The 23,234-nt window shown below is 43.2% G+C and overlaps 1 protein-coding gene across 3 annotated transcripts in view; it reads left to right on the forward strand.

Annotated features, from left to right (window-relative positions):
• Nucleotides 1-20,379, forward strand: part of EDRF1 (erythroid differentiation regulatory factor 1) — a 108,561-nt gene extending 88,182 nt beyond the window's left edge. The window contains exons 22-23 of one of the 3 annotated variants that reach the window (XM_088452193.1): nucleotides 4,569-4,756; nucleotides 17,747-20,379. In XM_088452193.1, coding sequence (XP_088308319.1) covers nucleotides 4,569-4,756; nucleotides 17,747-17,918 — 360 coding nt within the window. In that variant the 3' untranslated portion in view covers nucleotides 17,919-20,379. The remainder of the gene's footprint in view (nucleotides 1-4,568; nucleotides 4,757-17,746) is intronic. The other 2 variants (XM_088452191.1, XM_088452192.1) reach the window with 2 other exon arrangements.
• Nucleotides 20,380-23,234: the final 2,855 nt, after the last annotated feature.

Below are 23,234 nucleotides of genomic sequence, written 5' to 3' on the forward strand. Positions count from 1 at the left end.
TGTTTGATGCACATTATAGTACTGTTTGCATTTGCACAACATTGTGTGTGTGTGTATAGGTTTTTTTACGTTACTTGGATGCGTCAGAAGCACACTTGCCAACAATCTCTATTTTCAAAGATACCATAATGAGTTTTGGAGGTCCACAGGGCATTGTCTCCCAGAAGTTGTGGCCTTGCAGATGTGATTTGAATACGGGCGTGGCCTGATTGGTTGAGAGATTTTTTTACATGCAAATATTGGGGTGGCGGTAAGTACATAGATTCAGAGGATGATGTAAGAAAGGTTGGTGTCTGGGACGCCCCCAAGAGGAAGTGATTGCTTTAGTGGACACACACTGAAAGTTGTCTGTATTGTACTTTATTTTGGGGGCATAGTTTATTTCTTCTTCAGGGACCATAGGGCTCCACAGGGGAGACAATGGGGTATAGCTGGTGGTTAGGCGCACTGGACACAAACAGTTAAAGCTTTTCTGTCCCAGAATGCTTCGATCCTTCCCTCCCCCTATACTCTGCCCACAGCCTGAGGCAATTCAGTTTGTCGTTGGTGTCCGGCAGGAGCTGGATCACAGTTTATACAGTGGGGCTGCTTTTAAGCAGCCCAAGCTTTATTTTATGTTTTCTTTTATTTGGTTTTACTGAAGAGCAGGCAGCGCCAGGCAGTCCTCTGGACGCCAGCGTTGCTGATCCATCACCCCTCCACGGCGCCGCAACTCCAGCCCCAGGCTTGGTAGTTACAACGGGGCACCAGGGGGCCTGGCGAGCGTGGCTCCACGGGAGGACCCCAGACTGCAGCCGGGACACCCTCCGCCCCCTCAGAGACTCACTGGGGCCATTTTCTTCAAAGCAGCCACAGGTCTCCAGGAACTCCTGGGTCCAGTCTTCCTGTATACCTTTCCTAGGAGCCAGGTTATACTGCGCTATTTCCTACCAGCCTCTGCGGCCTGTGTAGTTGAATCTAGTGCCCATTGCAGTTATATTTTATACTCTACATTTTGTGTGTGACTTGTGCTAGCGCTGCTTCTCTCTACTGTCAGCTTATACCTGTCCCTTTCTTTCACTATAACCCTGGGATACTGGAGTAGTTCATTGTACTTCACATCTACCTGTATTTGTGAAGGCTGTCACATACTGTCCTTGCAGCTACAGTGCATCCGGAAAGTATTCACAGCGCTTCACTTTTTCACATTTTGTTATGTTACAGCCTTATTCCAAAATGGAATAAATTATTTTTGTCCTCAAAATTCTACACACAATACCCCATAATGACAACGTGTAAAAAGTTTTTTTTTTTGTAGATTTTTGCAAATTTAATAAAAAAAAAAAAAAAACTAAGAACTCACATGTACATAGGAATTCACAACCTTTGCTCAGTACTTTGTTGATGCACCTTTGGCAGCAATTCCAGCCTCAAGTCTTTTTGAATATGATGCCACAAGCTTGGCACACCTAGCTTTGGGCAGTTTTGACCATTCCGCTTTGCAGCACCTCTCAAGCTCCATCAGGCTGGATGGGAAGCGTCGGTGCACAGCCATTTTCAGATCTCTCCAGAGATGTTCAATTGGATTCAAGTCTGGGCTTTGGCTGGGCCACTCAAGGACATTCACAGAGTTGTCCTGAAGCCACTCCTTTGATGTCTTGGCTTAGGGTCATTGTCCTGCTGAAAGATGAACCGTCGCCCCAGTCTGAGGTCAAGAGCGATCTGGAGCAGGTTTTCATCCAGTGTATCTCTGTACATTGCTGCAGTCATCTTTCCCTCTATCCTGACTAGTCTCCCAGTTCCTGCCACTGAAAAACATCGCCACAGCATGATGCTGCCACCACCATGCTTCACTGTAGGGATGGTATTGGCCTGGTGATGAGCAGTACCTGGTTTCCTAGAAACATAACGCAAAGAGTTCAGTCGTTGCTTCATCAGACCAGAGAATTTTGTTTCTCATGGTCTGAGAGTCCTCCAGGTGCATTTTTGGCAAACTCCAGATGGGCTGCCATGTGCTTTTTACTAAGGAGTCCACGCTACCATACAGGCCTGATTGGTGGATTGCTGAAGAGATGGTTGTCATTCTGGGAAGTTCTCCTCTCTCCACAAGGAATGCTGTAGCTCTGACAGAGTGACCATCGGGTTCTTGGTCACCTCCCTGACTAGGGCCCTTCTCCCCGATCGCTCAGTTTAGACAGCCGGCCAACTCTAGGAAGAGTCTTGGTGGTTCCGAACTTCTTCCATTTACGGATGATTGAGGCCACTGTGCTCATTGGGACCTTCAAAGCAGCAGATATTTTTCTGTACCCTTTCCCAGATTTGTGCCTCGAGACAATCCTGTCTCAGAGGTCTACAGAGACAATTCCTTGGACTTCATGCTTGGTTTGTTCTCTGATATGCACTGTCAAGTGTGGGACCTTATATAGACAGGTCTAGGCCTTTCAAAATTATGTCCAATCAACTCAATTTACCACAGGTGGACTCCAATTAAGCTGTAGGAACATCTCAAGGATGATCAGTGGAGACAGGATGCACCTGAGCTCAATTTTGAGCTTCATGGCAAAGGCTGTGAATACTTATGTACATGTGATTTATTCGTTTTTTTTTCTTTTAATTAAATTTGCAAAATCTAAAATAAAAACTTTTTACACATTGTCATTATGGGGTATTGTGTGTAGAATTTTGAGGACAAAAATTAATTTATTCCATTTTGGAATAAGGCTGTAACATAACATAAAATGTGGAAAAAGTGAAGCGCTGTGAATACTTTCCAGATGCACTGTATGTCTAGCAAGGGTAACAAGCAGGCTGCTGCTCCTATACTGGTCTCTTGCAGGTCCTGTTCAGCAGGATTAACCCAGGAGGATTTCATTCAAGATGTTCTATGTGCATCTTGCTATACTGCCTCAGGCCAGGCAGCCTCTCCAGCCCCTGCTCAGGCGCAGAATTGCTCCACTGCCAGATGTTCACACCTTTCTTCATGGTGTCCTCCATATACAACCTCCCTGTGTCTCTCCTGTGGCACCGTGGGATTTGTCAGTTGTTCTCCATGCACTTCAGGGGCCTCCGTTTGAACTCCTGGACTCAGTAGACGTCAAATGGCTCACTGCAAACACTTTTTCTTATGGCTATCGCATCTGCCCGTAGGGTGTCAGATTTGGGGGCTCTCTCCTGTCGCTCTCCATTTCTGATCTATCATCAGGACAGTGCTGTTCTTCGAACTCGCCCTGCTTTTTTTCCCAAGGTGGTCTCTCGTTTCCACGTTAAGGAGGAAATTGTAGTTCCAGCCTTCCAATCACCAGACCTCTTGGCAGATGAGGCCTCCTTAGATGTGGTCCTTGCTCTGAGTAACTACGTGGACCGTACTGGTTCCATTAGGAAAACAAATTCACTCTTTTTATTCGATATGGATTCCACAAGAAGGGATGGTCCGCCAACAGACTTTGGCCAGATGGCTTCGCATAGCTATTTCACAGGCTTACACTCAGGCTGGCCTTCCTGTGCCGGCTACAGTATTTGCTCATTCTACTCGCTCTGTGGGTCCCTCGTGGGCAGCCCAGTGTGGTGCCTCTGCAGAAACAACTATGCAAGGCGACCACGTGGTCTTCTGTCCACACCTTCCTTAGGTTCTATGCCTTTGATACCTTTGCCTCACAGAATGCTTCCTTTGGGAGGAGAAAATGGGATTCTCCTTTCAGCTCAGAAGTGTCCCCGCCCTTGAACAACTGCTTTGGGACATCCCATTTTCTCCCTTGTGGAACCCTATGGCCCCTGAAGAAGAAAAGGAGAGTTATGGTAGACTTACCTTTTGTTAACTCTTTCTTCGAAATCCATAGGGTCCACAGGGCACCCGCCCTGACGCCCCTGGCTTCTATGGATTTCTTCTCTATTGTTAAGTACCCGATGCTATTCAATTATTGCCTGCGGTCAGCCCACCAATAACTTTAATCCCTGTATTAAGCGTCGGAGCTATTCGATTACCGTCTGTGGGTGTACAGCCTCGTGGGTGCACTTCACACAGAATTTCCTTGCGACTCCTGAAGCTGCAAAGGAAAATCCTTCTTTAAGTGCACCATCTGGGTTAGTCACGGGATTACCACGGCCAGTAATTCAATGGCTCTGGGAGCTAAAGTCGCACAGTAGAGGCTTGCGGCTAATTGAAATGTTCTCCAAAGTTGTGGGTTGTTTTTTTTTTTATAGAAAACTAAAATTCCAGATTTATCTCTTGCAAATAATTTTTATTTATATATGTGTCAGAACAATTTCTGTACCATTGTAACTATAACGGAGCCCAATGTTCATTGGAAGTTTCACTGGTTTCGTGTGTACCTTTGTAGGAACTGTATTGTCTTAAACAATGTGTGTTACAGCCACAATGATCTAGAAGAAGCTGCAGAATAGCCCTGGAATGCATTACATTAATAGGGCACTTTATATAAGCCGATCTGCCTTGTAGTTGGTTGTCAGCAGCAATATAAGAACAAATAGCAGCTGTCTGTTCCTGTCGGAGCAGTCGCTGAATGGGTGACACAGCTCGCTGAATGGAGAAACTGCATTCGGCCTGGTACAGATACTTGTGTTTGTATAAGGTTGCAGGTGACACAGCTGACGGGATGTGTCCTTCTCAGGGAGCGGAGGATGGGAATGAGCTGGGAGAGGATTCCGCAGGCAACCTCCGAAAAGAAGAAGTTGTAAAACTTGTAAATATATTCGAGTCCCGTCTGTCATTTGTTCTCTTACAAATCGTGAAGCTTTTAACCTCAAAGAAGAAAATGGGGTAAGTCGCACCAATCTCGCTCATCTACTAATATGTTGAATATGAAAATGCTATGTATTAAAGAGATATTTTCTTATTCTGCATGCTATAATGGTATGTGGGAATCAAAATTATATATATATATGAAATACAGCAGGGGTCTTCAAACTTGGCCCTCCAGATGCTGTGGAACTACACATCCCAGCATGCACTGCACATAGTTTTAGCATGCTGTTATATCAAAAAGGTGGCAGTGCATGCTGGGATGTGTAGTTCCACAGCAGCTGGAGGGCCAAGTTTGAAGACCCCTGAAATACAGTATGGTACTGAAATGGCGCTCAATCTCGTTTATTTCCGTGTAGGTATGAAAGTTATATAGATGTCAGTGTTTTGTTCAACTATAATCCTGTCTTGCCGGTGGCAGCTGTATGCTCCAAATGAACCAGTTGTTGAATGATCCCAAAGTTTTATGAAAAATAAGAGAGTGAGAGCAAGCGCCTATATAGTGCAGTAGTTTAGACAATATGGCACGATCTCAATAAATATATGCGTACCGTATTAACCCAACACTAAAAGCAGTGTGTTATGGGTCTTTATCTTGGCTTCACCAAATAAATTCCTCTATTGTTCCCGAGTAATTTGCATCTGACTTCAAACATGAACTCCAAAAAAAGAGAGAAACACTCTCATAGTGTAGTAATTTTTTAAAAATTTAATTTATATACACAAAATAACACACATAAAAATGAGAAATTACATTGAAAAAGTTTCAAATAGGCTTATCTGATACTGGATACCGGGGTACACCCACAGTCCTCAACGCGTTTCGTCCTTTGTGCAATTTATGCTGGACTCCTGATGAATGTCAAAATAGTGGGTTATTATTTGCGCACCTTGCTTTTCTACCAGCTGCTCAAGATATATAATGTGATTCACCAATCACAGCAATTCGTACAGTCAAAATATATATACAGGTTGAGTCTCCCATATCCAAAATGCTTGGGACCAGGGGTATTTTGGATAACGGAATATTCCGTATTTTGGAATAATTGCATATCATAATGAAATATCTTGGGAATGGGACCCCAATATACACACAGAATGCATATATGTGTTATATGCACCTTATACACATAGCCTGCAGCTCATTTTATACAATATTTTCAATAATTTTGTGGCTCAAGCAAAGTTTGTGTACATACATGAAATAAATTTACACCCTATACACACAGCCTGAAGGTAATTTTATACCATATTTTTAATAATTTGTGCCTTATACAAAGTTTGTGTACATTGAACCATCAAAAATCAAAGGTTTTATTATCTGTCATGCCAAAATTATTCCGTAATTCGGAATATTTGGATATGGGAGACTCAACCTGTATATACAAAATTCAAGCGCATGGGTATGTTACAGAAAATCTCAATTAAAATCTTTTAAAACAACCTCTTTTCTTCAATAGTCCATTACTACTTCATCAGGCAATCTTCTTTAAAAGCCAAAGTCTGTTGATTATTTCCACTAATGTCCAGCACCTGAAGTCCAATAAATATTCAATCTTGTGTGGATCTCCCTCTGTGTCTCGTAGTAATTAACATGCAAGACAAAATATGGGAGGACCGTATCTGGTGTAAAATCCTCAATTTATTGGACAACATATAGTAAAACATACATATAAAAATGTGGCAGCGTACCAGAAGCGACCTTTTTAGAAAGGCACATCAATCAGCATGTAGGGGTATTAATGCTTCCCCTCATAAGCAATACCTTTCTGGATAAGCCTCAGGATTCCCACAATTTGGATCACCAAAATCCTGATGAATGTAATTACTCATTTTTATGTGTGTTATTTTGTGTATATAAATGAAATTTTTTTAGAAATGACTACACTATGAGAGTGTTTCTGTCTTTTTTTGGAGTTCACGTTTGAAGTCAGATGCAAATTACTCGGGAACGATAGAGGAATGTATTTGGTGCAGCCGAGATAAAGACCCATAACACACTGCTTTTAGTGTTGGGTTAATACGGTATGCATATATTTATTGAGATCGTGCCATATTGTCTAAACTACTGCACTATATAGGCGCTTGCTCTCACTGTTATTTTTCATTATATATATATATATATATATATATATATAATCTTCAATGTCTCCTAACTGCATTTCACTTAGAGGTTGTAACACAGCCTGACTTATTTCTGGACATTTTAATGCACAATTGCTACTCATGGATGGAGTTAATAAATTAACATTGAATGTGGTATGTGCATCTTGTCCACACCACTTGCAGACAGTGAACAGGAGGGAATTGCTGCTAGATAGGAGAAGATGACTACTCCGTACCGTTAAGTAGTGATTAGCATTGACCTTGCTTTCCAAGGGAGTGACTGAACCCAAATGGTGCCAGGAGAATATTGAACCACCACAACCTGTTACCGTTACAATAGAGGCCATGTAGAGAGCATGGTAAAGGATACGCGTCTCGCCTGGCACTTTATAGTATTGTACGGATATCATGATTTTGAAGTAAGCGCTTCCTCCCTCAGTTCCTTGATGATATCACCTTAGACTAGGGATGGTCATTGGTGGGGTATCTGCTTAATACATGAACCACACCTGTGGCTTTTGTGTCCGCCTCATGTGTCTATGACTGTGTGGGCGTTTGTCTGTATATGTGTCTATGAATGTGTGGGCGTCTGTCTGTATATGTGTCTATGAATGTATGGGCGTTTGTCTGTATATGTGTCTATGAATGTGTGGGCGTTTGTCTGTATATGTGTCTGTGAATGTGTGGGCGTCTGTCTGTATATGTGTCTGTGAATGTGTGGGCGTCTGTCTGTATATGTGTCTATGAATGTATGGGCGTCTGTCTGTATATGTGTCTATGAATGTGTGGGCGTTTGTCTGTCTGTATATGTGTCTGTGAATGTGTGGGCGTTTGTCTGTATATGTGTCTGTGAATGTATGGGCGTTTGTCTGTATATGTGTCTATGAATGTGTGGGCGTTTGTCTGTATATGTGTCTATGAATGTGTGGGCGTTTTTCTGTTTGTGTATGTGTCTATGAATGTGTGGGCGTCTGTCTGTATATGTGTCTATGAATGTGTGGGCGTTTGTCTGTCTGTATATGTGTCTATGAATGTGTGGGCGTTTGTCTGTCTGTATATGTGTCTGTGAATGTGTGGGCGTTTGTCTGTATATGTGTCTGTGAATGTGTGGGCGTCTGTCTGTCTGTATATGTGTCTATGAATGTGTGGGCGTCTGTCTGTATATGTGTCTATGAATGTGTGGGCGTTTGTCTGTCTGTATATGTGTCTATGAATGTGTGGGCGTTTGTCTGTCTGTATATGTGTCTATGAATGTATGGGCGTTTGTCTGTATATGTGTCTATGAATGTGTGGGCGTCTGTCTGTATATGTGTCTATGAATGTGTGGGCGTTTGTCTGTCTGTATATGTGTCTGTGAATGTGTGGGCGTTTGTCTGTCTGTATATGTGTCTGTGAATGTGTGGGCGTTTGTCTGTATATGTGTCTATGAATGTATGGGCGTTTGTCTGTATATGTGTCTATGAATGTGTGGGCGTTTGTCTGTATATGTGTCTATGAATGTGTGGGCGTTTGTCTGTATATGTGTCTATGAATGTGTGGGCGTTTGTCTGTATATGTGTCTATGAATGTGTGGGCGTTTTTCTGTTTGTGTATGTGTCTATGAATGTGTGGGCGTCTGTCTGTATATGTGTCTATGAATGTGTGGGCGTTTGTCTGTCTGTATATGTGTCTGTGAATGTGTGGGCGTTTGTCTGTATATGTGTCTGTGAATGTGTGGGCGTCTGTCTGTATATGTGTCTATGAATGTGTGGGCGTTTGTCTGTATATGTGTCTATGAATGTATGGGCGTTTGTCTGTATATGTGTCTATGAATGTGTGGGCGTTTGTCTGTATATGTGTCTATGAATGTGTGGGCGTTTGTCTGTATATGTGTCTATGAATGTGTGGGCGTTTGTCTGTATATGTGTCTATGAATGTGTGGGCGTCTGTCTGTATATGTGTCTATGAATGTGTGGGCGTTTGTCTGTCTGTATATGTGTCTGTGAATGTGTGGGCGTCTGTCTGTATATGTGTCTATGAATGTGTGGGCGTTTGTCTGTCTGTATATGTGTCTATGAATGTATGGGCGTTTGTATATGTGTCTATGAATGTATGAGCGTTTGTCTGTATATGTGTCTATGAATGTGTGGGCGTTTGTCTGTATATGTGTCTATGAATGTGTGGGCGTTTGTCTGTATATGTGTCTATGAATGTGTGGGCGTTTGTCTGTATATGTGTCTATGAATGTGTGGGCGTTTTTCTGTTTGTGTATGTGTCTATGAATGTGTGGGCGTTTGTCTGTTTGTGTATGTGTCTATGAATGTGTGGGCGTTTGTCTGTTTGTGTATGTGTCTATGAATGTGTGGGCATTTGTCTGTTTGTGTATGTGTCTATGAATGTATGGGCGTTTGTCTGTATATGTGTCTATGAATGTATGGGCGTTTGTCTGTATATGTGTCTATGAATGTGTGGGCGTCTGTCTGTATATGTGTCTATGAATGTGTGGGCGTTTGTCTGTCTGTATATGTGTCTGTGAATGTGTGGGCGTTTGTCTGTATATGTGTCTATGAATGTATGGGCGTTTGTCTGTATATGTGTCTATGAATGTATGGGCATTTGTCTGTCTATATGTGTCTATGAATGTATGGGCGTTTGTCTGTATATGTGTCTATGAATGTGTGGGCGTTTGTCTGTATATGTGTCTATGAATGTGTGGGCGTTTGTATATGTGTCTATGAATGTGTGGGCGTTTGTCTGTATATGTGTCTATGAATGTGTGGGCGTCTGTCTGTATATGTGTCTATGAATGTGTGGGCGTTTGTATATGTGTCTATGAATGTGTGGGCGTTTTTCTGTTTGTGTATGTGTCTATGAATGTGTGGGCGTCTGTCTGTATATGTGTCTATGAATGTGTGGGCGTTTGTCTGTCTGTATATGTGTCTATGAATGTATGGGCGTTTGTCTGTATATGTGTCTATGAATGTGTGGGCGTCTGTCTGTATATGTGTCTATGAATGTGTGGGCGTTTGTCTGTCTGTATATGTGTCTGTGAATGTGTGGGCGTTTGTCTGTCTGTATATGTGTCTGTGAATGTGTGGGCGTTTGTCTATATATGTGTCTATGAATGTATGGGCGTTTGTCTGTATATGTGTCTGTGAATGTGTGGGCGTCTGTCTGTATATGTGTCTATGAATGTGTGGGCGTTTGTCTGTTTGTATATGTGTCTGTGAATGTGTGGGCGTTTGTCTGTATATGTGTCTATGAATGTATGGGCGTTTGTCTGTATATGTGTCTATGAATGTATGGGCGTTTGTATATGTGTCTATGAATGTATGAGCGTTTGTCTGTATATGTGTCTATGAATGTGTGGGCGTTTGTCTGTATATGTGTCTATGAATGTGTGGGCGTTTGTCTGTATATGTGTCTATGAATGTGTGGGCGTTTGTCTGTATATGTGTCTATGAATGTGTGGGCGTTTTTCTGTTTGTGTATGTGTCTATGAATGTGTGGGCGTTTGTCTGTTTGTGTATGTGTCTATGAATGTGTGGGCGTTTGTCTGTTTGTGTATGTATCTATGAATGTGTGGGCATTTGTCTGTTTGTGTATGTGTCTATGAATGTGTGGGCGTCTGTCTGTATATGTGTCTATGAATGTGTGGGCGTTTGTCTGTCTGTATATGTGTCTATGAATGTGTGGGCGTTTGTCTGTCTGTATATGTGTCTGTGAATGTGTGGGCGTTTGTCTGTATATGTGTCTATGAATGTATGGGCGTTTGTCTGTATATGTGTCTATGAATGTGTGGGCGTCTGTCTGTATATGTGTCTATGAATGTGTGGGCGTTTGTCTGTCTGTATATGTGTCTGTGAATGTGTGGGCGTTTGTCTGTATATGTGTCTATGAATGTATGGGCGTTTGTCTGTATATGTGTCTATGAATGTGTGGGCGTCTGTCTGTATATGTGTCTATGAATGTGTGGGCGTTTGTCTGTCTGTATATGTGTCTGTGAATGTGTGGGCGTTTGTCTGTCTGTATATGTGTCTATGAATGTGTGGGCGTCTGTTTGTATATGTGTCTGTGAATGTGTGGGCGTTTGTCTGTCTGTCTGTATATATGTCTATGAATGTATGGGCGTTTGTCTGTATATGTGTCTATGAATGTATGGGCGTTTGTATATGTGTCTATGAATGTATGAGCGTTTGTCTGTATATGTGTCTATGAATGTGTGGGCGTTTGTCTGTATATGTGTCTATGAATGTGTGGGCGTTTTTCTGTTTGTGTATGTGTCTATGAATGTGTGGGCGTTTGTCTGTTTGTGTATGTGTCTATGAATGTGTGGGCATTTGTCTGTTTGTGTATGTGTCTATGAATGTATGGGCGTTTGTCTGTATATGTGTCTATGAATGTGTGGGCGTCTGTCTGTATATGTGTCTATGAATGTGTGGGCGTTTGTCTGTCTGTATATGTGTCTATGAATGTATGGGCGTTTGTCTGTATATGTGTCTATGAATGTATGGGCATTTGTCTGTCTATATGTGTCTATGAATGTGTGGGCGTTTGTCTGTATATGTGTCTATGAATGTGTGGGCGTCTGTCTGTATATGTGTCTATGAATGTGTGGGCGTCTGTATATGTGTCTATGAATGTGTGGGCGTTTGTCTGTATATGTGTCTATGAATGTGTGGGCGTTTGTCTGTATATGTGTCTATGAATGTGTGGGCGTTTGTCTGTATATGTGTCTATGAATGTGTGGGTGTTTGTCTGTCTGTATATGTGTCTGTGAATGTGTGGGCGTTTGTCTGTATATGTGTCTATGAATGTATGGGCGTTTGTCTGTATATGTGTCTATGAATGTGTGGGTGTTTGTCTGTATATGTGTCTATGAATGTGTGGGCGTTTTTCTGCTTGTGTATGTGTCTATGAATGTGTGGGCGTTTGTCTGTTTGTGTATGTGTCTATGAATGTGTGGGCGTTTGTCTGTTTGTGTATGTGTCTATGAATGTGTGGGCATTTGTCTGTTTGTGTATGTGTCTATGAATGTATGGGCGTTTGTCTGTATATGTGTCTATGAATGTGTGGGCGTCTGTCTGTATATGTGTCTATGAATGTGTGGGCGTTTGTCTGTCTGTATATGTGTCTGTGAATGTGTGGGCGTTTGTCTGTATATGTGTCTGTGAATGTATGGGCGTTTGTCTGTATATGTGTCTATGAATGTATGGGCATTTGTCTGTCTATATGTGTCTATGAATGTATGGGCGTTTGTCTGTATATGTGTCTATGAATGTATGGGCGTTTGTCTGTATATGTGTCTATGAATGTGTGGGCGTTTGTCTGTATATGTGTCTATGAATGTGTGGGCGTTTGTCTGTATATGTGTCTATGAATGTGTGGGCGTCTGTCTGTATATGTGTCTGTGAATGTGTGGGCGTTTGTCTGTATATGTGTCTATGAATGTATGGGCGTTTGTCTGTATATGTGTCTATGAATGTGTGGGTGTTTGTCTGTCTGTATATGTGTCTATGAATGTGTGGGCGTTTGTCTGTATATGTGTCTATGAATGTGTGGGCGTTTGTATATGTGTCTATGAATGTGTGGGTGTTTGTCTGTATATGTGTCTGTGAATGTGTGGGCGTTTGTCTGTATATGTGTCTATGAATGTATGGGCATTTGTCTGTCTATATGTGTCTATGAATGTATGGGCGTTTGTCTGTATATGTGTCTATGAATGTGTGGGCGTTTGTCTGTATATGTGTCTATGAATGTGTGGGCGTTTGTCTGTGTATGTGTCTATGAATGTGTGGGCGTTTGTCTGTATGTGTCTATGAATGTGTGGGCGTTTGTATGTGTCTATGAATGTGTGGGCATTTGTTTGTTTGTGTATGTGTCTATGAATGTATGGGCGTTTGTCTGTATATGTGTCTATGAATGTGTGGGCGTTTGTCTGTATATGTGTCTATGAATGTGTGGGCGTTTGTCTGTGTATGTGTGTCTATATTTTTGTAAATAGGTTGTGGCTCACCACATCTTAGTTTAATGGCTCTATGGGCGCTGTAGGTACCAGCAGTATGTGGAGAGCAGGCTGACAGTCATTCGCCAGTTATAAAGGTCAAATAAGTAGTTTAATCCGATGTTTTGGGATCTTTTCTGATGGAGATCAAGGACCTCATTCAAACTAGCTGCTACGATCAAAAATTTCTCTCTCCTTGAACACAGCCAGGTCGATAGTTTGAGTGACAGAATGAGGCGTTTGTGGGTGGTAACACGGGAAGGTGCTTGAAAACGGGGGAGTGGAGATCCGAACGCAGGCGTGCCTAATTATGCGAACGGCTTTTTATGGGAGTGCATAATTAACAAAGTAGTGTCATGGCACACGTGACATGGGTGGTTTGTACACTGACGTGATCGTAGTGCCTGAGAGAGGGTATGGTCAACCTTACACTTTGCGACTAGTTCTGATGGTTACCGATGGTCTCGATTAATCCTTATATGGCCGGAGATGACGTGTAATGCGTACGAGAAGGGGGCGTATTTTTTGTCTTACGGCCGCATCCTACCCTTGGTCGGCCAGCTAACGATCCGATCTTAAGGACGCAACTTGCGAGTGCATCATTTGCATATCCGGCCCCTTTTCCCTTACGACCGTGCGGCCGCAACGACCGACTCTGAATGAGGTCCCAAATGTGCTGGATAAGACAAGAATAGCTTAGACGGAGTAAGGAAAAACGAAAACAAGTATAACAACAAAGGCTGCTGATGTTTCTATGTAAAATACACACATACACATATATAACCACCTCAGACTCTGATAGCCATCGTCCGGTAGAAGTGGCTTCAGCCTAACCCTATCCCTCCCCTCCTGTAGCCTCCCGCAGCCTTACCCTCCCCTCCCGCAGCCGAACCCTCCCCTCCTCTCCCATAGCTTAAACCTCCCATCCTGTAGCTTAAACCTAATCCTCTCCTCCTGCTGTCAGAGCCTAACGTCCTCCTCTGCCGCAGCCGAACCCTAACCCTCCCATCCCGCAGCCTAACCCTCATCTCCCATGGCTTAAATCTAACCCTGCCCTCCCGCAGTCTATCTCTGCTGGTCCATGCAGAATATTTCACATGTTGACTTTGTGAACATGTCAACATTCTGCATATGCCAACACCCCTTCACCACCACCCACACCCAAGCTCCTGACATTACTTCTATGTATTCTGCTTTATAAAGCTGTTAATGTTTTGGAAGCTTGGATTACTGGTATGTTTGCTGAGCCCTCACTACATCACATTGGGCTACACGAAGACCGGACTTGGCTGAGCTTAAATACTGGGATTTACTAATATTGCGTTTAGGTGCAAATTTCAGACAGGACCACAGCAGCCAAACAGACACCTGCTATTTATTTATGTCACTTGCACTGGACAGGTGAAAGGTAATGTCTGATTGGTTAGTGTGGTCCAAGCACCCTGTTTTATGGTGCTGTTAATTTATAAGATCAGATCGTCTACACAGGTCACGTTTTCCAGGTCACCCAGCAGGTGCACAGGTGTTTTCATGACTCAAGGCCCCCATACATCAGAGATGGATTGCAGCAATCGTGCAATTTGTAATCGATTGAGTATTAAAATCTGCAATGTATGGGTTTCACAGATCGCAGATTGCAACCAAAAAGTGATTGGAATTGTTTAATCAGATTGTCCAACATGTTGTATTTCACAGATGGATTGGGGCTGTAGATTGCTAGTGTATGGACATGATCAGCAGATTTGCAGACCGTTCTAGCAAAGTGATGGAGCCTTTCAAGATTGCCAGATCTGTGTTTGCTGCAATCGATCTGCAAATCACTGAAAAAGATCTGTAGTGTATGGGCGCAGATTGCTCGATTGGGAAATCCTAAGATCGGGCAATAAATCTTCAAATTGTTCAATTGTGGTTTTCAGATTGCTGGTGTATGGGGGCCTTCACTCACACATTTTAAAAGATCCACAAGTGGCGCTAATTATTTCACTTGTGATTCTGTGAGGAGACATGGAAAACATGCACTGTTGGGGTCCTGAGGACCGAGTGAGAATCTGTGCTCTACATTTCCTCCTAATCTTGCCCACTTCACACCCTGTGTATTAGACTTGTTGCATTAAGTGCTTGTCACTAGTCCTAAGCACTTTCAGAGGTTTTTTTTTTCATTAACAATACACATTTTGCCCATGGCATCTATAGTATATAGCCTTTTTGCATTGTCTTCCTTCCTGCGGGTGGGTGGAATGTAATAGCTAAAGTCAAAACCGGAAAAGATATTTGATTAAAACAAAAGGCTATACGTTTTCCTCCAGTTATCTGTCTAATGTCCTCTAGAGAATACATTTACAGATGGATATGGGAAAAATGTAACTGCAACATAATACTTCTAGCATATAAATTGAGTACTCTAAGTGAATATGATAAATATGATAAACCTCATAAGCACACACATATTAAACCGTGCCTATAAAACACCCAGACAGGCTGCATGTAACGTAAGCACCACAAGATGGCAGTAGAAACACGCAATATTTCACTTACCCAAATACTACATTTCAAATAGATGGTTGTTTAGTGTAATTGTCCAAAACTGGTAATTGTTTCTGCTCTCTAGTGTCCTGATATTTCATCAGCTTAAAGGTTTATCCTTTGTAATATAAGGAAACCTGCACATCTTTATCTTTTTTTATATACACTGTATTTGCTGCCAAGATCACTAATCTGCAGAGATAAATTAGTTTTTATGTACAGGACTCCATCATAAATTCTAAATAGCTAGTAGTTTGTTATGGAGGAACACACCGAGAGACCAGCAGGGAGATTGCCGCTGCTACGCACAAGGGCCGTCCGGTAACATAACAGCCCATGTGTTACGGATAATCTCCCAAGTGATCTGTCCCCTCTAGCGACACAGGAGCTGACATAAGACCCACGGGCTGGACGCAATTTAACTCCGTCAGTGATTTGTGCCTTATTGCATGTTTTCTTATCCTTTAGGAAATTCAGTCTCCTGAGTTATGACCCCTGGTTTGGAGCAAACCCACAAAAAGCTCCATATATTATACTTTTCAAGCTATTATTTTTCCTGGAGAAAACCGGGAAAAAAAATTTGACGTGAAATTCTAATTGCGTTTCCATTGAATCACAGCTACTGTTGGGCATTTGCTATTTTGTACAGTCAATTTTGTTTTAAAAGTGCTTAATCCGACCAAAACGGAAAACTCCACTTTGTGTAGAATTCCACAAGTTAAACATAAATGCCAAATATTCCCGTTCCCGCAATCCCCCCGTGTGGCAGGTCCCCCTAATATCTGTGATGGCTAGGAGAGGTGTTTCTATGACTACAGTATATTGCGTTTCTAATCAATGTGTATCGCTTCCTAGCACTCCAAACCCACGACAGATGACGCAATGTGAGAAAAAACTAATAATAATTGAGCTGTAACCGATCATTTAAAGCCAAAAACATAATACAAAGCACCTGTAATATTTATTCATCCGCCATAATAATAATAACTCCACAAGACCTCTGACTATGTCCTGCGATCACTGGCACCAATACATTAGTAGCAGATCCTTTATGTTCTGTGAGTTGCCAGGTGGGGCATCCATGGTTCGGACTGGTTTTCCCAGCACATCCCACAGATACTCCATCGGACTGAGATCTGGGGAGTTTGGAGGCCAAGTCAACACCTTGAACTCTGTCATGTTCCTCAAGCCAGTACTGAACAATGTTTGCAGGGTGGCAGGACACATAATCCAGCTGAAAGAGGCCGCTGCCATCCGGGAATACTGTTGCCATGAAGGGGTGTACTTGGTCTTCAACAATGTGTAGGTAGGTAGGGGGTGTAGTAAGCATCCCGGCGTGCTGGATGCCGCTGGTCTAAATTCCGGCGCCGAAATCCCGATCGGTCAGGATCCCCGGCACCAGTATCCCAACCGTCGGTATCCCGAAGGTAAGTTTCGGGGTGTTAAGGGAAGGGTAGCGATAGCTAGCGGGGTAAGGGTTAGGCATTAGGGGGAGGGTTAGGCATCGGGAAGGACGAGTGTTAGGATTAGGGTGCGGGGAGAGGGAGGTTGGGTTTAGGCACTGAGGCGGGAGTCTTAGGTTTAGGGTGCGGGGAGATGGAGGTTAGGTTTAGGCACTAGGAAAGGGGGGTTAGGTTTAGGCATTGCGTAGGGGTAGGAAAAACACTTACCTTTTCTTCCTATGGGTGTCAGGATTCTGGCTGCCGGGATGCCACTGTCGGTATTCTAAACAGCGGCATCCCGACAACTGGGATTTCATACTCAACCCGGTAGGTAGGTGGCAGAGGCGTATTAAGAAAGGAGAAGGGCCGTGTGCAGTCTCCATGTGGGGCCCCCTCCTCTGCACCGCAGTACTGTAGACTTCTGAGCACTAGTATACTCTAGCGCTGTGCCAGAGACTACTGCATATGAGCAGATCTCCGGGGAAAGGGCACAGCAGCCATTTTCCCAGTGATTTACCTACTGCTCATGTGCAAAACACCGGGAAAATGGCCGCTGCTCCATTTTCCCAATGCGGACTGGAGAGGTAAGTATTGAAGAACAGTGGCCTTGAATGATTGTATGTGTGGGTGTAAGCTTGTTTTCCCTCTTTTACTATTTGTTTTACCTTCATTTTATATCTTGAATTGATAATAGTATGGTATCTTTATTACATTAAATATATATATATATATATATATGATTGAATATTTTAACTATGTTTCGCCAACAAATAAGTATTTAAGACATAGTGCGCATGTAAGAGCTGCTTTGCTTGTTTAATAGAAAGAAAATGAGTTCCGCAGTGTAAGGATACAGGAGTGTAATGTAAAAGCTTGTTACGCTGCGCATAGAGCACGTATAATGTATAAGCCGACTGTGGTCTTGTTGCAGTTACTGTGCTTTGTGTCCCCCAGTAATTCCCCGGAAGAGGAGACCATTCTGAAAATCTACAAGCAAGTTTATTCCAATCTCTTACGGGCTTCAACCAACCGGACGGCCGCGCTGTGCGAGAGACTGAGCCTGCTCATAGGTTTCCTGGACCAGCTCCCCCCTAAGAGCAAAGCCCACGACGCGGTCATTCAGTGACACACGATTGCGTTTGGGATAGTAAGCGAATGCTGTGCCTTGCTAGACCTGGGATTGCTGCTGCGTTCCACGTGCTGCTCAGTTCTGTCCGTCATAGTCACACGCAATATTAACGGTATGCAGAGCCCGCTTTCCTTGGAAATTGATTCTACATGAAGTTTTAAGACCATCTTCACTTTATACTGTTTGGCTGTCAGTGTTTTTGGCGACTGCTGGCACCTAATGGGTTTCATTTCATATTGTTCTGTAACCGCGTCGTTCACCTTTTATTTTGGAAAGTCGTTTGAAGGTGATCAGTCCAAAAAAGTGGAGGGACCGAAGGAAAATCCTGAGGACAAATTAAGGCAAAATTTCCTTTACTCCTCCTGTATTTGTCACAACGTTTTCCAGATAGCAAAAAAACAATATAAATATGTGCAAGACCCTTAATTTGTCCCTTTTCCCTTTCCCTATTCTCTCCCCCCAATATCACGCACAGGGTGTCCTGCAGTGATCTGTGGGCTAAGGCTACAATTGTGCTTTTCCTACAATTATTTTGTTCTAAAGGCTTCGTTACTGTATTTTCTTTCCCGTATATAAGCGGTTAATTGTGTGTAAAGATATTTTTGTTGCACTACTTTCACTTGCTGCTTGAGTTTTACTCTGAGCAAGCACAGAAACATTGTTCTCGACATATTACCTTTACTTTTATAAAAGAAAGCCACTATCCCACATGTTTCTTTTTCTTTAAATAGCAAGTTCCTTTTATATGTGTTCTAAGGGCCTGATTCAGAGATGTACTGTATGTTTAACCGATGATAAACGTACATCTCTGATGGTTAGGGGTCTGCACCTGCGCAGGCCCCATTCTGTGCATGTGCAGAACCGGTCCTGCTATTACGCTCGCAGACCCCCTCAAGCTGCAGCATGATTGAAATGCTACAACATTTGGGGGGCACTCGGTCAGGCTGCGAGAAGCTTCAGCTCCCGCAGACTGACCAAAAAAGCAACCATCGTGACCATCAGTTGTGATGGTGCTCGCAAATGCAGCAAGGAGGTGTCCTGATACCTCCTTCTGCAGTTGCATTAAGATGGACGGAATTGTAAAGCTGCTTGTGTGTGGCTCTGCAATTCCGTCCATCTCTGAATCGGGCCCAAAGTAGTGTTATCTCCTTTTCAAAATCTCTCTGGATGTTGCAAAAAGCTTATTTATGTTTAGAGATTTTTTTTTTTTTTCCTTTTTCATGGGATTGCTGCTTTTATTGTTTGTATGTAAGGCCTGGAATAGGGCTGTGTGGGCAAGTCAGAGGCCAGAAAATAGGGCATAGGAGCAAGATTCAGACCCGCTCACTAGGATGCGATCGCTTGTAGCTGGCCGATATTTGCAATCTGCACATGCGTATGTAGCGCAATGCATGTGCGCGAACCACTGCGAAAGATCGGGAAGTGCTCGCTCGCCCAGCATGGACAGCCCCGCTGAATGAGTGACCACAGAGACAGTTTGCAGGTGGTGACGGGGGCAGGCCACTAGAAATGGGGGAGTGAAGGTACGAACGCAGGCGTGCCTGAGTGTTTCAACGGTGTACATAATTAACAGTCAGCGTCATAGAACACGTCACCTGGTTGTATTTCACACAGAAGTGATCGCAGTGCTTGCGGCAGGGTATAGTCAACCTCAAGCGCTGCGAGCAAACCCCAATGGTGCTCGATGTACCAATGGTTTCATGCACTTCCAGGAGATGACGTGCGCAAATGGGCGTCTTATGAATGACTGGTGGGTGTTTGCATACCCAAAGTGATCGCATGCCAAGACATAGTGGGCGTGCTAATGCCTTGCCGTGTGATCACCTGCCTTGCTGGGCGTGCGCTGGATTTGCATATGCTGGGAGCGAGCGGCTCTGAATGAGCTCCATAGAACAATCCCCTAAATTGCTAGTGACATTTTCACAAAACTAGAGAGTCTGCATACTTCTGTGTCAGAGTATTTTGGGGTTAGTGCCTTTTAAAACAAAAGGAATTTTTTAGTATTTTCCTGAATGCCAAAACACCCTCAGAAGACCATTACATTGTACCATATCCATGGAAATCATTGACTGTTATCAATTCAATGAGCGCATACGGCTGATGCGAAATCAACCACAAAATGGAGGATCCGCGCGCTCCGCTACCTGCAACCACACTCAGTGGCTTTTGTTACACTTTTCTTATTCTTGTTGGTATTATACTGTTTCTCAATCTGGAAATGTGAATATCTTGTTAAATAAGAGTTTAAATATTTTATTTATTAAAAACTGCATTCATCTGTTTCTGGATTTTTTTTAAATAATCAAATTAACCCGAGAACAACCGAACCACTACGGAGAATGTCGTTTGTTTATTGAAGTTGATTACAGGTAAGAACATGGGTGCGTTGGATACTAGTATAGATCCGATCCACTGCACATATACATGAAAATGTCTCATAGAACCAATGCAAATGGACACATTGCCTGGACATGATCTTTCACTGTAATAGGAGCTCCACTTTTTAAAGGATTAAATGGCTGTAACTATTATGTACTGATGTCCTTTGCTTTCAAAAAGATCTTTGGTGTAGGAACAACATATGATCTATTATTAATATTTATATAGTGCTAGCATATTCCATAGTGTTTATACTGATGGAAACCAGCACAGGAATAAAATACATCTGGGCATAAACAAGAGGTAAGCGGGCCCTGTTTATAAGCTTACAATCTATAGGAAGTTAGGAGGATAAATGACACACATTGTATCTCAGACAGCCAGATTGCAGTAGGAAGTAGTTCTTAGAGGGGTTATATGATCCAGTCACACAGCAGTGTCGGTTTGGGGGTCTGTTTGTTTGAGTATAGAAAGAGAATGGATAAATGTGTGTGTGGGGACTGCGGTGGGGTGAGAACCTGGCAGATTAGATAAACTAAGCAGATGGTTGATAAATGTCATTATCTCACATGAAGAACTGAACTAGCAGAGAACCTTTGAAGGTTTGGAATTTACAGCAAAGTCTTGTTGCATGAGAGATGGAAAACCACAAAGTAGGAGCAGCCTGGATAATATTTTACCAAGGAACGGGAGCAGGTAATGAGTGTGAATGAGAAGTGCAGATTCTGAGCAGAAAGGGTTGTGGTGGTAAATATTTTAGGACTTGAGTCCATAAGAGGGTAGATGCGTAAATATTTGTTTTACCACATGCAGAGAGGAATGGAGTATGCTATACGTCACGGACCCAGTTCTGAGAGATCCCAATTTCTAACCCAGTGGTTCCCAACCACGGTCCTCAAGGCACACTAAAGGCCCCCATACATCAGAGATGGATTGCAGCAATTGTGCAATTTGCAATCGATTGTGTATAAAAATCTGCAATGTATGGGCTTCACAGATCGCAGATTGCAACCAAAAAGTGATTGGAATTGTTTAATCAGATTGTCCAACATGTTGGATTTCACAGATGGATTGGGGCTGTAGATTGCTAGTGTATGGACATGATCAGCAGATTTGCAGACCATTACTAGTAAAATGATGGGCCTTTCAAAATTGCCAGATCTGTGTTTGCTGCAATCGATCTGCAAATCACTGAAAAAGATCTGTAGTGTATGGGCGCAGATTGCTCGATTGGGAAATCCTAAGATCGGGCAATAAATCTTCAAATTGTTCAATTGTGGTTTTCAGATTGCTGATGTATGGGGGCTTTAACAGTCCTGGTTTTAAGGATAACCATAATTGAGCACAGGTGTGTTAATTAGTAACTCAGTTATTTTGATTTAACCATCTATGCTTAAGCATGGATATCTCTAAAACCAGGACTGTTAGTGTGCCTTGAGGACCGAGGTTGGGAATCACTGTTCTAACCGCTGTCATTATCTGCACTAACTGGAGCCTGTGTGATGTTTGTCTTAGAGGTAATCTAAAAAAAAACACCTGGTCTGTCTAAAACTGATTGCACTCCCCAGTATCTCACATGTATGATTTCTTCCCAAATTCTGCCATCACAAAAGGTTGGTTCAGGAGCAACTCACTCCAAATGGGAAGCCTTATGTTTTCAATACACAACTATAATTAGACCTTATGTCAGTCCCAGTTATCATTTTCCAAATAATATGTAGTACATATACAGTAGGTAGAATTGATTAGCCAAATCCACAGACAAAATGTATCTGATAAGAATCACAGAGACCAAGCTTACTTAATGACGTTTAATATGAGAAAATACAATGCTTAAAGGATATATTAAAACACGGTACCGTATATACTCCAGTATAAGTCGACCCGAATATAAGCCGAGGTACCTAATTTTACCACAAAAAACTGGGAAAACTTACTGACTCGTGTATAAGCCTAGGGTGGCAAATGCAGCAGCTACTGGTAGTAACCCCCCCCCCTGGTAGTGCCCCCAGTAGTAGTATCCCTCCCTGGTAGTGCCCCCAGTAGTAATACCCCCCCCTGGTAGTGCCCCCAGTAGTAATATCCCCCCTCCAGATAGTGCCCCCAGTAGTAAAATCCCCCCCCCTGGTACTGCCCCCAGTAGTGGCCCCCCCCCCCCCAGTAGAAAGAGACGTAATAAAAAAAAAAACACCTGAAACCCCGCTCCTGGTCCCGACGCTGCTACCGGCTCCGGCCGCTTTGCATTATGGGAGAGATCATGACGTCTCTCCCATTACCCACTGTGGGAGCCGGAAGATGGCTCCCGCAGCGGGAGCAGCAGCAGCCGATGAGAGCCTGACAGACTCTCATCGGCTGCTAATTACAACAAACACACAGCTGCCTTTGCCGGTGGCTGTGTGTTGGGCACTGTGTACTGCTGACCGAACTCCATCCGGTCAGCGCTACATACGCGGTGCAGCTGTGTCACAGAGACACAGACTGCACTGCGGCCCACTGTTCCTGGAGCATCACTCGAGTATAAGCCGAGGGGGGGCTTTTTAGTACAAAAAATGTGCTGAAAAACTCAGCTTATACTCGAGTATATAAAAAAATGGTTCATAACACATGGTGGATATGTCCAACATATTTACTTGTCCGTTCGACATACCGATGCTTACAGAGCACCTGGAGTTTCCCTGAGCGCAGGGGGACAGTCCTTTTCTAGTTTCTACTGAGGTATATAATGGGTAAACCAACACGCTCACCACGCTCACCTTCCAACAGCTAATGGCATGTTTGTGAGATATTGGTAACAATCCTTACCAGGGCCGTAACTAGGGTAGTGCGACCTGTGCCATCGCACAGGGCACCACAGGGCAGGGGGCGCTGTTTGGCCCTGTCAATTTTCTGTTTATTATCATTCTCACTTGTAGCTTCCTCTTATTTTATCCCCAG

Source organism: Taudactylus pleione, unplaced genomic scaffold (genome assembly GCF_031769625.1).
Source record: "Taudactylus pleione unplaced genomic scaffold, aTauple2 ptg000034l, whole genome shotgun sequence".
NCBI classification, from domain to species: Eukaryota; Metazoa; Chordata; class Amphibia; order Anura; family Myobatrachidae; genus Taudactylus; species Taudactylus pleione.